This window comes from Schistocerca serialis, chromosome 1, assembly GCF_023864345.2.
Source record: "Schistocerca serialis cubense isolate TAMUIC-IGC-003099 chromosome 1, iqSchSeri2.2, whole genome shotgun sequence".
Classification (NCBI taxonomy): Eukaryota; Metazoa; Arthropoda; class Insecta; order Orthoptera; family Acrididae; genus Schistocerca; species Schistocerca serialis.
The window spans coordinates 511,450,782-511,467,294 of NC_064638.1; the positions used below are offsets into that span (position 1 = coordinate 511,450,782).

At 41.4% G+C, this 16,513-nt stretch overlaps 1 protein-coding gene across 1 annotated transcript in view; it reads left to right on the forward strand.

The window, feature by feature from the left end:
• The first annotated feature begins 593 nt into the window (after positions 1-593).
• The window catches only part of LOC126457768 (odorant receptor Or2-like), a 38,430-nt gene continuing 22,510 nt past the window's right edge, over positions 594-16,513 (forward strand). Inside the window, exons 1-3 of the mRNA XM_050094338.1 lie at positions 594-713; positions 5,241-5,340; positions 7,478-7,591. Coding sequence (XP_049950295.1) covers positions 664-713; positions 5,241-5,340; positions 7,478-7,591 — 264 coding nt within the window. The 5' untranslated portion in view covers positions 594-663. The remainder of the gene's footprint in view (positions 714-5,240; positions 5,341-7,477; positions 7,592-16,513) is intronic.

Consider the following 16,513-nt stretch of genomic DNA (forward strand, 5'->3'; position numbering starts at 1 on the left):
CATCTATCCTTCGTGACCATTTCCATTCCTACATACAGTTTGTTTTTCCTCTGCGCCCTGGCATCTACCAGCAGGACATTGGAATGTGCCACACAGCTCGCAGTGAACGTGCGTGGTTCGAAGAACTTCAGGATGAGTTTACTATACTTCCCTGGTCACCATAAACCCAATCGAGAATCTGTGGTACAACCTCGATCGGGCCGTTCAGGCCATGGATTCTCGACCGAGAAACTTGGCGCAGCTGGTAACGGCACTGGAGATCGGCTCCACACCCCTTTTGGTATCTTCCAAAACTTTACTGACTCTCTTCCCCCGTGCATGCGCTGCAAAAGTCGGTTATTCAGGCTTTGTACAGGTGGTCACATTAACCTGTCTGGACCGCGTATGAAATTCATTTCACTTAAATGCATTTTTCTTGGTGTGCGTTTTTCGCAAATGTAAGTGTATTTTGTCAGTTTCCTGTCATTCATTTCTTCTACGTTTCAGAGATCAGCACTTTATAGTGCCTCGTATAGAGTGACCAATGTGATGAATGGAAGTTGGTTGCGCTCTGGACTCAGTAGTCCAAGAGGTGCGATTGCTTATAACGGTCATCAGTCAACCGAAGAACGCAGCGAGAGTACTGCCATCATCTCTGTCGATACGAATAGGATAGGTACAGAGATGTACCGCGTGCTGGTGAAGAGTATAAAACACCATCAAGCCATAATTCGGTGAGTACTTCGCATGCTCTTCAGTGTAGAACGACATCATCACCATAGTAACAGCATCGTCACCGCTACTGTGCGTATTTCGTTTATCTGTGTTCTGTCGTGTGGTAAGTTTTCCCAACCTTGGTATTTGACACCAACTTCAAGGACGCTGCCCCAGTTTCTCACCGAAAGAGTTGAATGTACGAGAGTTGACTGAAAAGTAATGCCTCCACCTTCGTAACTCTTCAACAGTTGGCAGCATTGGTATGTGAGCAGGTTCTGGCTTGTTCCGTAGCCTCGATTCTACAGCTGCAGTTGGCGGTAAGCCTTAGCATTGAACGGCTGTGTTGTTACAGTGTAAAGTATGCAACCCCGCGCAGACGGTCGGTCAATGCGATTTAAGCAACATGCAGTCATTGAATTCTTGACAGCAGAAGGTGTCATCCCAAAGGAGATTTATCAGGGAATGAAAGCAGTTTATGGTGACTGTGTTGATGTGAGTACTGTGCGTCGTTGGGCTAGTAAGTTTAAAGATGTTGAGGCGGGAACATCTGACCTGCATGACAAACAAAGAGTTGGACGGCCTGTGACAGCAACCACCGAGTTTCACAAGCAAAATGTTGACAGATTGGTTCAGGACGACCGTCGAATCACTCAGAGAGAAACTGCAAGCACAACCGACATTTCACAAGAACGTGTGGGTCACATTATTGCTTTCTTGGCTATCGGAAAATCTGTGCACGATGGGTACCCCGGATGCTGAGTCCTCAAATGAAAGCGCACAGCATTTGTCAGGAACTCCTCTCGCGTTACGAAAATGAAGGTGACGCCTTTCTCCATTCAATTCTGAGAGGAGAAGAAACGTGGGTACACCATTACGAACCGGAGACGAAACTTCAGTCTATGGAATATCGACACAAAGACTCGCTCCGGAAAAAGAAATTCAAGACGCAGTCCTCAGCTGGAAAAATCATGGCCTCAGTGTTCTGGGACGCAGATGGTGCTATCCATGTTGATTTCCTTGATCGTGGAACAAAAAAAAAAAAAAAATCAGAGCGTTACATCACAACGCTTCGAACTCTGAAACGACGGCTTACAAAGGTCCTAAAGGAAAATGGAAATGTTTTCCTGCAGTATGACAATGCCAAACCACACACTTCACGTGCCCCAACAGCAGAACTTCAAAGACTAAGTCTCACCACCACACGGCATCCTCCGTACCGTCCAGATTTAGCACCGTCTGACTTCCATCTGTTCCCGATAATGAAAGGCGATCTGCGGGGACATCATTACGCTTCTGATGAAGACGTTGAGAGAACTGTGAGACTGTGGTTGCGGAAATAGAGTGTCGACTTCTTCGGTGACGGCTTCAGAAAACTTGTTAATCGTTGGCAGAAATGTATCCGGTTGGCTGATGATTATGTGGGAATGTGAATATTGGTAATTAAAGATCACATTCTAAGGATTATTTCTTGTTTGATTTATTAAAGTATTCCCATCCAAAACCAATTAACGAAGGTGGAAGCATTACTTTTCATTCGGCCCTCGTACAAAGCCGTGCTTACGGCTCAGGGATGTTGCCAGGGGACTGCTAAGGGCGTGCTTCCGTAAGGAAATACTTAGGCCTTGTCGATATCCGGTTGAATCAACGTCAGGCTCTGCGACGAAAGCTCTTTTTTTGTGCCTGCAGACAGACACTACATTTCCATAAATTTAGATATAATAGTAGCTTTCCTGGTAGAAAGCTAAGAGTGACAAGTGTTATGAGAAAGGTTCGCGATACCGTTAACACCTGAGTCTGCATGGTGATAAGGCCATTTAGAAAACATACGTTCCTGCATTTACAGAGTACAAAAACCGAGAAAATATAGGGCATCCGAAAATGAGTATATGGGTTTTAAAGCTTTGCAGCATTTATTACACCCAACGTATAATTACAAATAATACTTCAAATGAAAGAACAACTGCAAACGATAAAGGCATAGTTGTAAGCGTCTCCTTAAAAATCTCCACACAGTCGTCACTGTAACTGCTAATATAATTATAAACAATACATCAAAAATGTGTGAAATCTTATGGGACTTAACTGCTAAGGTCATCAGTCCCTAAGCTTACACACTACTTAACCTAAATTATCCGAAGGACGAACACACATACCCATGCCCGAAGGAGAACTCGAACCTCCGCCAGGACCAGCCGCACAGTCCATGACTACAGCGCCTTAGACCGCTCGACTAATCCCGCGCGGCAAACAATACATCAAATGAAACAGCTAGTCAGACTGTATGGAACGGCCAAGAGTGACTGAAGAACGTGTTGAACGAGTGACAGTTTTTCACGCATAGCCCCCAAGAAATCGGTTCGGAAGGCTAGTCGTGAATATACCTAGTCCCCTCCAACCACACATCTACGGTGTTCGCACCACAGTGAAAATACGGAAAGCAGTTCTCTTAAAAATTACAATACATATTCAATTTCCACACATCCGGCATCCTAAGATGCTCTTGAATGCTAAATTTAGTTGTTCCTAATGAAATACAGCTATTATATTCTGTTCATGGGGGTAAACTTTCCTCAACGCGTAGCCCATGGATAAAATCTACCTCAAAGTGCGTAACATGTCGGAATTTCCAGTGGCGACAACTGACGTACGCTAGTAACACCTTCGAGTTTTCTTCAGAGGGCTGCCTTCTGCTAGAAGTGCAAGGTGTTATTGGAACATTTTGTGCTGTATATTAGATGTAGCAATTTTGTGTAGTTGTGCGTTCGAAAAATTATTGATATTTTCGTATCGATGTTTTAATTAATTCACTTCAATCAAAATATTGTGTAGGAAGATAGGTGCCTCAACCTCCTGCTTCGACTGAGGTAGCTCAGTTACTTCGAAATTCTGTTTATAAAAAGTATTTAAAGCCAATTAGTGCAGTGGAGACAAGCCCTGCTATGTGGGGCCAGTTATAAAGTGATTTCACGTATGCTGAGATTAGAACCGCTCACACAACCAGTTCATAATGCAACAACGGATCGATATTTGCTGGCATTACAAAGATTTATTGGTAGACGCGAGGTTCGACACACCATCTACCATGGCAATATCCAGACATTCGATGAAGTGAACAAAGAGATAATGGAACTGTGGACGGCCGTCCATGCTTGTATGACCTATCACTACCTCGCAAAACAAGGCATAACACTAAATTTTAAAGTTCCGCGTGCGGCTTAGTAGGACGTGTTGGCCAGGGGGTAGCTTCAGTCGGAAGATGTCAGAAAAGAACTCGAACGCTCCACAACGAGAAAAGGCTACATACAGATTGTGCTCTTGAATATTGAAACCGCCCTCAACTCGAGGGCAATCGCTTAAAAGTAAGACAAAGTGCTTTCCCCAACACACTTTTTGGTGGGGGAGAGACTCACAACTTTGCCAAGACACGCCCGGGTTCCCGGGTTCGATTCCCAGCGGGGTCAGGGATTTTCTCTGCCTCGTGATGGCTGGGTGTTGTGTGCTGTCCTTAGGTTAGTTGAGTTTAAGTAGTTCTAAGTTCTAGGGGACTTATGACCACAGCAGTTGAGTCCCATAGTGCTCAGAGCCATTTGAACCATTTCTTTGCCAAGACCCAAGCCACCAACTGTAACAGGCTTGAAGAGAGGACTCAGATTCCATTAGAAAACAGCACCAGAATACGTTCCAACTTAGACTGTCCGTTGTTTCAGTACGTTTGCTTACGTTTAGTCATAAGCGTGGCGTCGCTATAAGGTTGCAGCACTGGACAAGCTTTAATATTAGATCTCCACACCAGAGTTCAGATATGCATTTGTTATGCAATTCGACAATTTATTCTGTACGCTCTACTCAAATATCACTTCAGCAGCTTGTACACAGGCAATAACCTGATAAATTTTAATAATGAATGCAAGTAATCTGAAGGCCACAGTGCTTAAATGACAACTGGGACCGCGCTCGAAATAGACGTAAAAGGCCTCTTGAATTACAGCAGACAGAGACTTCAAAAGTTTCGGTCCGTGGTCCCGTTCGCGGTTTCGGCACCAGAAAATGTATGGTATCAATTATAAAGCGATTTAACGTCAGTGAACATACGTTATTTAAACAGAAGTTACATCACGGAAATTACATAACGCCATTCGTTACAAATGCAGAGTTAAATGCTGAGATGCCGTTTAGCTATCTCTCACAGCAGAATTTGCGTAGTACAATGCTATGTACACTTTGCCATGCACTTCATAGTGGTTTGAATAGTATGTACGTAGAAGCAGATGTTTCTAAAACAATACTATTAAAAATTGAATCTTCTTTGCCATTTGAATTTTATTATTTACATTTACGCTTTTGTAAGTTTGTTAAACTTGATTCACATTTTCAAATAGAAGCTGCAACAAAAATCACTAGGGAAAACATCATTTTTAACCGTCACACTTACGAGAAAATGTTTGCTTGAACTGTAACTATCTTATCTATCGCAGAAATTTTGGGAATGCAGTTAATTGCCCTATTCCACTATCTAATACACACTAACCGATATACCATTTCAGATGTGTCGAGGAGTTGGAGTCAGTAATGTCACAGTCCGTTTTCGTCCTCCTTTTTCTGAATATGATGAACATCTGTGTACACATTTTCGTTACATCAGTGGTAAGCATAAAATAAATTTTCAATATTTATAATAGTTGTATACGTTTTAAACAAAAAACAATTGGTGAGCAGCTTAAATATGAAGTTCTGAGGTGGGAAGCAACGGAAAGTCACGTATACATCTGTTAGGTAAAAACAGGAAAAGAGATTCTTTCGTATGTTTTTCTCATCTGCTCTTGCAAACAACTTTCTAACGTAATACACGTTGCTGTGAAAGTGAAACTGTCTACGTTACGCGAGGTGACTTCAAAACTAAGTTGCACGTTATCATGGCGGCCCAAGTACCTTTTATGAATGTTGCATTAAACTTTAAACTTTTCAGCATATTCATCAGTTCTCTGTAAACACCGGCTGGAATCTTCTGCCAGCCATTCAATTCTCTGGTTACGGTGCCATTCTAGAACCGCTGTGTGAACGTCTTCATCTTTGGAAAATCTGAGACAGCTGTGAATCAGTTCCTCGATGGCCTGGGCAACGTCGTCTGTGGCAGATGTAGATGGCCTTCTCTCACAATCATCCCCACCTGAGTCTGCGCGGCCTTGGTCAAACTGTTGGCACCATTTCATTACGGGTGGAAGCGACACTGCAAGAATCGTAGTATCATGCGTACTTCAACTTTGAATTACGTTTCGATTTGCCCCACCATTAGACCCCCACACTGCGATGCACATATTATCCGAAACGCAAAAGAATAGAGCCTGCAGGAAACCCAGAACATGTACACCCCTCTGTCAGTGTATCACTATTATTGCACAATGGTCTTGGTGTGGACGACATGTGTAACTTACTTTTTGAGGTCCCCTCGAATCATTTTCTAACTCTTTTTTCAGGCACCTAAGTTATGGAAATGATGAAATTACAGTTTTAAGCAATGTGCAGTAGCTATACATACAATGAGATGACAAAAGTCACGGGACAGCTGTATGCACAAATACAGATGGCAGTAATTTCGCGTACACAAGATATGAAAGGGCAGTCCATCGGCAGAGCTGTCATTTGTTCTCAGGTGCTTCATATGAAATGGTGTCCAACTTGATTATGGCCGCAGGACAGGAATTAACAGACTTTGAATGCGGAGTGGTAGTTGGAGCTAGACGCATGGGACATTCGATTTCGGAAATCGTTAGCAAATACAATATTCCGAGATCAACTATGTCAAAAGTGTGACGAGAACGCCATATTTCGAGTATTACCTCTCAGCACGGACAACACAGTGGCCGACGGCCTTCACCTAACGACCGAGAGCAGCGGCATTTGCATGGAGCTGTTAATGTTAACAGACAAGCAACACTGCGTGAAATAACCGCAGAAATGTGGGACGCACGACGAACGTATCTTTTCGGATAGTGCGGCGAAATTTAGCGTTAATTGGCTACGGCAGCAGACAACCGATACGAGTGCCTTTGCTAACATGACGACATTCGCCTGCAGCGCCTCCCCTGGGCTCGTCATCATGACAGGAATACTGTGGCCCGATTTCAGTTGGCAAGAGCTGATGGGAGAGTTCGGGTGTGCCGCAAACATCAGGCAGCCATAGACCCATTTTGTCAACAAGGCACTGTGCGAGGTGGTGGTGGCTCCATAATGATGTGGGCAGTGTTTACGTGGAACGGACTGGGTCCTCTGGACCAATTGAACAGATCATTGACTGGAAACGGTTATGTTCAGCTACTTGGAAACCATTTTCAGCTATTCGTAGACTTCATGATCCGGAAACACGATGGAATTTTTGTGGATGGCAATGCGCCATTCATCGGGCTACAATTGTTCGCGATTTGTTTGAAGAACATTTTGGACAATTTGAGTGAATGATTTGGTCACTCAGATCGCCCGACATCAATCCCATTGAACATTTTTGGGACATAATGCTGCACCAGCAACACATTCGCAATTATGGACGGCCATAGAGGGAGCATGGGTCAGTATTTCTGCAGGGACTTCCAACGACTTGTTGAGTCCATGCCACGTCCAGTTGCTGCAGTACGCCCGACAAAAGAGGGTCTAACACGAAATTAGGCGGTATCCCGTGACTTTTGTCGCCTCTGTGTATCTATTGCCTCGTAATTTCATGCGTGAAGTACTTCATATTATAACGATTTATTACTGTAAATCTAACACGTTAATTGTTATCCAACAGCTGTTACAGAAAGACGTGGAACGCACGACGATGTCGAAGATGTTGTGTACACTCCCAATATATATGTACGAAACGGGGCTGTACTGCATATTCGGCCAGACAATTATTGACCAGGTAAGTGCTCAAGAAAATTTTGATATTACTCCCAAATGAAAAAAGAGGAGCAAAAAGCTGACAGTTATAAAAACATCGGACATTTCTAGAGAGAAGTACATATTGCCAAGAAATTAGTTCATTAGAATGGTAGAATAGTAGGAGTTGCGTAAGTAAGATTTCTGCGGTATAAAAATTTCATACACATTTTGCTCCGTATCCCGCGCGCATCTCACGTACTTCATAATGATTAAAAGTCGACCATGAGTTGCATAGTATTCTTTTTTAAACTTTTAGTATACCGGTATCGTACCACGGGCCCAACTTAAGTGGCATTCTGTGAGTATCGTTATGCCACATGAAAAGTCTCATACAGGTGTACTATGAACAATAGTACGTACATGTGTCATGGTACATGCCTCATGTCGTTAACAATAAACGCTGACCAACGTGGTGTTCTGTTGACGTTTGTCTATTTGGGTAACATTTGGTTTAATTACAAGATGCATCTACTTCTAACAGAAACATACAACTGTTTGTAGTGCATCTGCTAAATGCTGTTCATGCTCTGACACACAGATTTTTCGTGTCCGGCTATGATTTGTTAGCGTGAAAAATGCCGAGCTACATCGCAGTACGGAATCCACTTCCAACTTGGTAAGTAAATTGCTAGGTCGGAAGAAAATAAGGACGTACAAGAGGCAATAGGACTGTGTCTTGCAAAGCACTGTGGTTTTGTCATTTACGTAAAAACTAAGATGAGATACTTAGCAGTATTTTAGAACAGTAGAGAAGCATTTTTTTCCTGCATACAATGTCTGTCATGTATGAGGCACTCAAAGTTTACCGTCAGAAATCGGTTTTCTTTTAACAGAATTGGCCAAAGCGACTATTTTTTCTTATTACATAGAAAAACATGTACTACATTGTTCTTAAGAAAGTTTTGGAAGATTGTTCTTAGGAAAAACAACGATTGGTGGTCCACATGCCTACAGAGCAGATTGCTCCGTGCCACCGGCTGCTACTGTCACCAAGGAGTAAAAAATGATCCGATGATGATCTTTAAAAAGACCGAAACGGGTTACCAAACTAAATATACAACATACATGCGATGAAGACTGTTTTATTTAATTAATTTTAACATTGTCTTTAATCCTAACTTACCTGCTTTCCGCACCAAAACTAACAATTTTTCTGTTACATTAAATTAAGTTGTGATCTTCAAACTCGTCCATATACTTCTGACACCTTCATCGTCGTCGAAAACTAAATCTGTTTATATCCTACTGAACATAAAGCCAGTTCTGTACATAAATCACCATTAAGAATTTGGGCGTTTTACTTCCGCGCATTTATGCATTTCCAGTCCCTCTAAAGCGCACACAAATACGATACTTTTCGTACTTCTTTACCCAAATGTATCAAAAATGTGTGACGAAAACAGGACGCAGTCAGGTCTATCAAACCATTTGAATTTAATACACGTCCCGTCCACGCAGAGAAAGTCAGAGTTTCCGAGCCAAATGGCCGGAACTTGCGCCTCCGGAAAATCAGCTCTGTAGCCGACACTAGTCTAGAAGCTGTGGTGGACTGTCGTTTCCTCTCGTCCCCAGGCGTTTCTAATATAACCTAGGCTCAAAGATGCAGTGAGTTATTTTTAATTTTCTGGGACTAACTCAGTGCGTCATTTATTGATAGTAACATAGTATTTCGTTTAAGAGAATGTGGGGAATAGACCGGGTGATCAAAAAGTCAGTGTAAATTTGAATATTGAATAAATCACGGAATAATGTAGATAGAGAGGTACAAATTGACACACATGCTTGGAATGACATATGGTTTTATTAGAACCAAAAAAATACAAACATTCAAGAAATGTCCGACAGATGGCGCTTCATCTGATAAGAATAGCAATAATTAGCATAACAAAGTAAGACAAAGCAAAGATGATGTTCTTTACAGGAAATGCTCAATATGTCCACCATCATTCCTCAACAATAGCTGTAGTCGAGGAATAATGTTGTGAACAGCACTGTAAAACATGACCAGAGTTATGGTGAGGCATTGGCGTCGGATGTTGTCTTTCAGCATCCCTAGAGATGTCAGTCGATCACGATACACTTGCGTCTTCAGGTAACTCCAAAGCCAATAATCGCACGGACTGAGGTCTGGGGACCTGGGAGGCCAAGCATGATGAAAGTGGCGGCTAAGCACACGATCATCACCAAACGTCGCGCGCAAGAGATCTTTCACGCGTCTAGCAATATGGGGTGTTTTTTTTTTTTTTTTTTTTGTTCTAATAAAACACCATGTTATTCCAAGTATGTGTGTCAATTTTTTACCTCTCTATCTACGTTATTCCGTGGTTTAATAAGTTTTCAAATTTATACTGACTTTTTGATCACCCGGTATATACGAGATACCTTTAGAAAGTAAGTTTGGCTTGCAGAGATATATGTTGTGTATGCTGTACAGCGCTTGTTTAGAATGGCGAAGTTGGTTGAAAACCTGCCGCTTATGAGATTAGATCTGTAATTCGTTTTCTGAACGCGAAGAACATACAGCATTCTACATTCAGCGACATATTTGCAAGATTTAGGGAGAAAATGCAGTGGTTCAGTGATAGAGAAGTGGTTCCGACAACTCAATGAAGGGCGTAGTCAAACGCACTATAACCAACGAAGTTGGCGTCATGTTTCGTTAATACAGAATTGGTTCGTTCAGTTGAAGAACTCGTAAAGTAAAACATGATCTTCGTATGAACTTTCTGCAAATTTCAAGATAATTTCTTCATGAATCTATTTCTGAAAACTGAATTTTAGAAAAATGTGTTCTAGTTGACTACCATAACTCTTATTATAGCTACACAAAAAACAGAGTCAGGGCACTGTACTCGATTTTTTCGCACATTAGAACAAAGATGATGATGATTTTCTAAGCAAGGTTGTGATCGGGGACGTGTCTTTTGTCGCTTCGAAACCCCTCCATCCTATCGACAATCAATGGAAAAGAGACACCTTGCGCCCAAGTACACGCTGACGCCAAGAGGATCTTGACATCTCGAAGAGCCATCTGTGTAGTCTTTTGGGATAGATACGACATTCTACTGGTACTGTTTTTCCGCGAGGTGAAACAGTCAGTGCAACTGTTTACCGTGAAGCGCTTATGAAACTGCGTCGCGCAATACAGATTAAGCGCCACGTAAAACTCAATTAATTCGTGACAATGCCCGACACCACACTGCGAACAAGATGCGACAACCGTTACAGGACTTTGTCTAGAGTCTGTTTGCCCACTCTCCATGCAGCGACTTTTGCACCTAAAAGCGTTCCATGGCGGTCAAAAATTCAACAACGACGACGAACTCAAACAACGTGTTATCACGTGGATGATAACAAAGGGGGCAACGTTCTATGGGGAACGCGTACTTGACAGGTATCTGTGAAATGGTGAGAACTATGTATAAGATATGTTTAAGATTTGCAGTTTACTTCGTAGATAGTTCTTCTGCATTTCTACTCGTTTTGTATTTATTTGCCGAACGATACTCACTTTCTCGGCGCACCTTCTATATGGGCTGCGTTGACGATATCTTGAAAAACACACACCGTGAATCATTGGTTTTTGCGTCTCTTGCCACCCTTGGCCTACGTTGTCTACTATAATATTTGTGTGGTGACAGCTGTTGAGGTTATGGAGAAATGACTGCAGTCGCCTCATCACTCCATTCTATTTGCATGAATGTATTTTTCAAGGGAATTAATTTCAGATCGGCCTATAGCGTTCTCGAGCTTTTAAGAATGTTCTCGAATGTTAATGATAGTTCTAGAATATTCTCGAATGTTCTATAATCGAAAGGGCACATATCGCATTGAGCCGCACTCGGACAAAATCGTCATAACCGACGAGGTGTGCAGATGAATAATTCGTCGAAAAAGTGTATCCGTCTATAGAGAGCAACGATATCAACAGAGGCTGGTTCTGTGAGCGAATACTTCTAACAAAAAAACATAGTTCAACAAACAAATCAGCGTATATGATATCGAGCGAAGAAAAATATTTAAATCCGTTGATGCAATGATCAACTAAGACGAAACCGTAAACTTCCCAGCAAAATTCCTAAAATCGCTCAATGTTCCCCTTATACCCTCGCATAAAATCTCATAGACTACATCATAGAAGCAGAAATATGTGTCGGAAACGAAAAAGCAAGTCAGTATCCATTCCACGAATTCCACTCATCTTATAACTTACAAATCAGCTTTAAAAACTTCAGTTTCTGGTAGATAAGCGTGCAGAAAAACTGTCACAAAAGCGGAAGACCAAACATTCCAAGTTGAGGAGTGAAGTTGAAAGAATCGTGTTTCTCGTACGGACAAGTCTACGTAGTACGTCCGCTTGTTGGACACCACGAAACTCATTCTTCTTTGCACATAAAAGCAAACCACTAAATTTATTTTATTACACCTTTCTTCGAACAAGTTAGATGCGGTGTAAATTAGATGATTATTAGCATCTTTTCCAGTTCAGGAAACATATGAAAAATAAAAACCTTGCGAAGAGGGTCCTTTTATATGTGTTTAGAATGTTTTAGTTACTGTCGATATACTTATAAGAAAGCAAATGTTTTATTGGAAGCCAGATAATAGACTAATAACAATTGTTAAGCATCGACGATGGGAGACATTCTATTATAGCCATCGCAGAGCACCACCTAGGAATTACATCGAGGGCGGAAGTTCCGCATTGACGACTTGAGAAAACTTTAATGATAGTGGAAGACAGAATATAAGTGTAGCACTGTCATTAGTGTTGTTTACAACAGATGCTACCAAATCCAACCAGCGTTGATACCAAATTAAATTGCCTGCAATTAGCATATGCACAGCCATCATAATTATGAGTTCGACGTACCTGACGCCAAAGTAAGTGCACAATTCCTTACACGGAAGTCGTGTACCACCATTAGCTGCAACAGTAGCAGGACGAGACAACTTAAGTAATGTAGTACCATATTAACTGACTCTAAAACGCTTGTTCCATGTACAGGTAACAACAAGCAACACTTTTCAGACAGTTGCAACTCACTTAAAACATCACTTTGAATAAAATCACACCATCATAAAGTAGTAACACAGACATGTAAATTATTTATACAAAGTCACTAGATCTGGAGACTCGTGCCAGTTTTAGAAAGCAGACAGGAAGGCAAAAATTCTGAACAATCATGCCGCAAGGTGATTCTGCCGGCCATGCACAGGGTGTCCTACACAAACAAATGACTATAACAAAAGAACCTGACATGTCATGTTGGTTAAATACGCAATCGACAGAGACACTCTCCAAAATATGATCCTCATCAATTCGTGAACAGCACTGAGTTGTATGGTGCATGTTCAAAATGGTTCAAATGGCTGTGAGCACTATGGGACTTAACATCTGAGGTCATCAGTCCCCTAGAACTTAGAACTACTTAAACCTAACTAACCTAAGGACATCACACGCACCCATGCCCGAGGCAGGATTCGAACCTGCGACCGCAGCGGTCGCGAGGTTCCAGACTGAAGCGCCTAGAACCGCTCAGCCACACCGGCCGGTACGCATGTTCGCGCTTACACACAAATGTTTACTGTGAAGCAGGGTGTTGACACTCAATATGTGGGCGCCATAACGAAAGGTGCAGTGTGTGCTATGGTTAGCAGAGTTAAAATCTCTAACACATGTTTAGCGGCGTGCAAGAAGAGAATGGAACGTGAACCCTCCACACGTAAATCCATTTATCAGTTGGTTAGAGCTCTTTGACAAACAGCAAGTTTGATTTAATTGCTGTAAAATATCCTACAACGCATTTGAATGAAAAGTGCTCGAAGCACCCGCTAGAAGACCATGCATATCCATCACACAAGCTAGTAGGAAACTAACCGTCCTCCAGTCGACGGTGCATGACATTGTGCACAAGCGTCTCTGGTCGCTGCTTGCAGCTTCAACTTTTGCACTGCGTTAAGCCTGAGGATCACCGCGGACCATGTGATTTTGTTGCTGAAATGTTGCATCGAATAGAGGAAAACGACGCCTACGTAAATGCGAAGCTATTCAGTGATGAATCTATCTTCCACGATTGTGACCAAGTCAACCGACATAACTGTCGAATATGAGGAAGTGAGGCTCCAGAAAAAGTATCTGAGTGCAAAAGATACACGCCAAAAGTTAATGCGTGGTTGGGGGTGTATAAACATGGGGTGACTGGTTCATTTCTCTTGGTATCTGCAGTGACAGAGCACATCTATCTCGACTTGTTGGCCAAGTCAATTATGCAGTTCTACAGATGCTTCTCGATTAACATTTTCCAGCAGGATTGTGCCCCAACATCATGACGATGTTACCACATTTCTCCATGAGACGTTTCCTGAGAACTGTATCGGTAGGGGGGAGGGGACCGGGGGGGGGGGAGATCACATTGCCTGGCGCTCTGTCTCTCTCGATTTGAGTGATGGATTTCAGTGCATGATGGTTTATCAAGGATATTGTTTACAGAGTAAAGGTTCGCGATCTGTCGAGATACAAAGGGCCCCCACATTAAACTGTACCAACCTGCATAAAAATGCTTGAGCTCCTGTGTACAATGTCGGACAAATGAAGGTATAAACCTTAATAGGTAATGAAATATAAACAAATGTTTTCGTATATCTCTATCCCGGAATGTCTGAGCTCCGGTGTCCAATGTTGGACAAATAAGGGTACAGCTTAATAGGTACTGACATTTAAACGAATGTTTTTGTATAGCTCTTGCCCGGACACCCCGTACATTTCAGCTACCGAAATATCCTGAACCTGGTTAAAAGTCCAAAAGGCATATAATTTACACAAGAACTGGTACAAATGTATGTTTTCTAATTAGAGTATACAAATAAAAATATTTTATAAAAATTCAAAATAGCAGCTACAATATGATTTACTTCACATGTTAAAATACTTTGTAAATCCGAACCATCTAGTGACTTAGATGCACATGCTAATACCTTCAATGTATGTTTCCTACTTTCTTCTGTTTTGGCACGTTTAGATCGTTCATTACGAGAAAAGAAGTTCAATGTTCATTTTAGTTTGATTTAGCGTTTCGCAGCACATGATAATAAAAAACGTTTGACTGTTATAGAGCCAAGTTTCATTTTTCTCAAAAATCTCTCAATTTCCTTGAAACTGCTTTTCACTTTTGTTCTGCGTTAGAGTGTATTTCTGGAAATGGTTTACTTGTTTCTGGAGTAGGCCATTTCTGCTTGTACAAATGCCAGGTTTTTTGTAAACAGCTTTTGGTTTATGTTATTTTTTGCTGCATCAAAAATACTTCTCTTCGCATGTAAAACACAATGTCTCTATCCGATTCTGTATTACAAAAACATAAATTCAGAAAATAATGTTTCTTTAAGACTAAGTAACAACGCTATTAATGTTTATTTATATTTGTGGTAAATTTATTATAAAAATATCATTTGTTTATATCTATCAGTTTTAGTCTTCTCTTGAATTTGATGTCACAGAAAGCAAATCCGTAGAGATACACAGTTACATTAAAAAAAAAAAAAAAAAAGGATTCTTTATAGTTTAGTGCAGACAAACGACGAAGGTGAGAATACCTGAGAATCCATACTTCCCATCTAGTAAAGATTGATGTTTAGATTAAATCAACATGCACATTTCTTATTTTTGTACAGTGTCTACATCTAGTAACAACAAATAACCACAAATTATTTTGCAAAATATGTTGAGTGCTGGTACACGGATCGTTTTCAAGCACAATACTTTGGTTGCACAGAACACAAGTATAATACTCGAAACCAAGTCCAGGGGTCGTCGACAGTATATGTGAGTATCTGTATATGAGCTGTAGATGAGAATCGGGCCGGCACAGTAAACCGCGCCATGTCTGTTGCAGTAGTCGTCATATAAACAACAGCTGCATCACAGGGTCTGAGCACTGACCGAGGACAACATGCAAGCGGTTCTCTGCAAGGCATGTCGATCCCTTTATTCCAACACAGAAGAAGCTGTTAGCCGGCACGTGATCCTACATGGCGCTGGGAGGCGTGTTGCTGATTTGTAGAGCCGCTCGCGGTGGAACTGTTGTGATTTGCTGCTGGTAGTGGGACCGCGCAAAACCGATCGCATGTATCGATATTCGGATCGCTAGATGCAGCATAATACAGGGTGTTTATAAATGAATATCGGGGTTTTAACGCTTTATAATATTTATTACATTAAACTTACAGTTATAAATGATATGTCAAATGAAAGAGCAACTCAAACAGTTTTACCAAGAACCTTATAAATATTCAATGTGAGCACCATTTGTCACACGGCACACATCAAGTCTATAGCCGAGTTCTTCCCAAACGTTGAAAAGTGTGTCTTCAGTGATTGTAGCAACAGCTGCTTCAATCCGGTTTCTTAACTCAGGGAGGTCTGCTGGTGTCGGAGGCCGTGTGACAAATGGTGCTCACATTGAACATTTATAAGTTTCTTGGTGAAACTGTTTGCGTTGCTCTTTCATTTGACATATCATTTACAACTGTAAGTTTAATATAATAAATATTATAAAGCGTTAAAACCCTGATATTCATTTATAAACACCCTACATACATCGGAACACTGTCTGTTTTGCATTTTACCTGTATATTCTGCAATATCCCAATTAGACATATTACTGCTCACATTCTTCCACCCGGCAGTACTTGATACGGAAATTAGTATTCTATAGATTCATCATATGTTTCTTTTTCATTTTTTTTTTATACTTTCGGGCATATTTTCAGCCGTCACGTGCCCTTTAGACGCCATTTTGCATCCACTGGTTCAAACTTTCATAATACAGTTTTCGGCGTTTATTCATAAACACAGACTATATATTGTACCAACATTTGTATAAATTACATGGCGCTTACACTT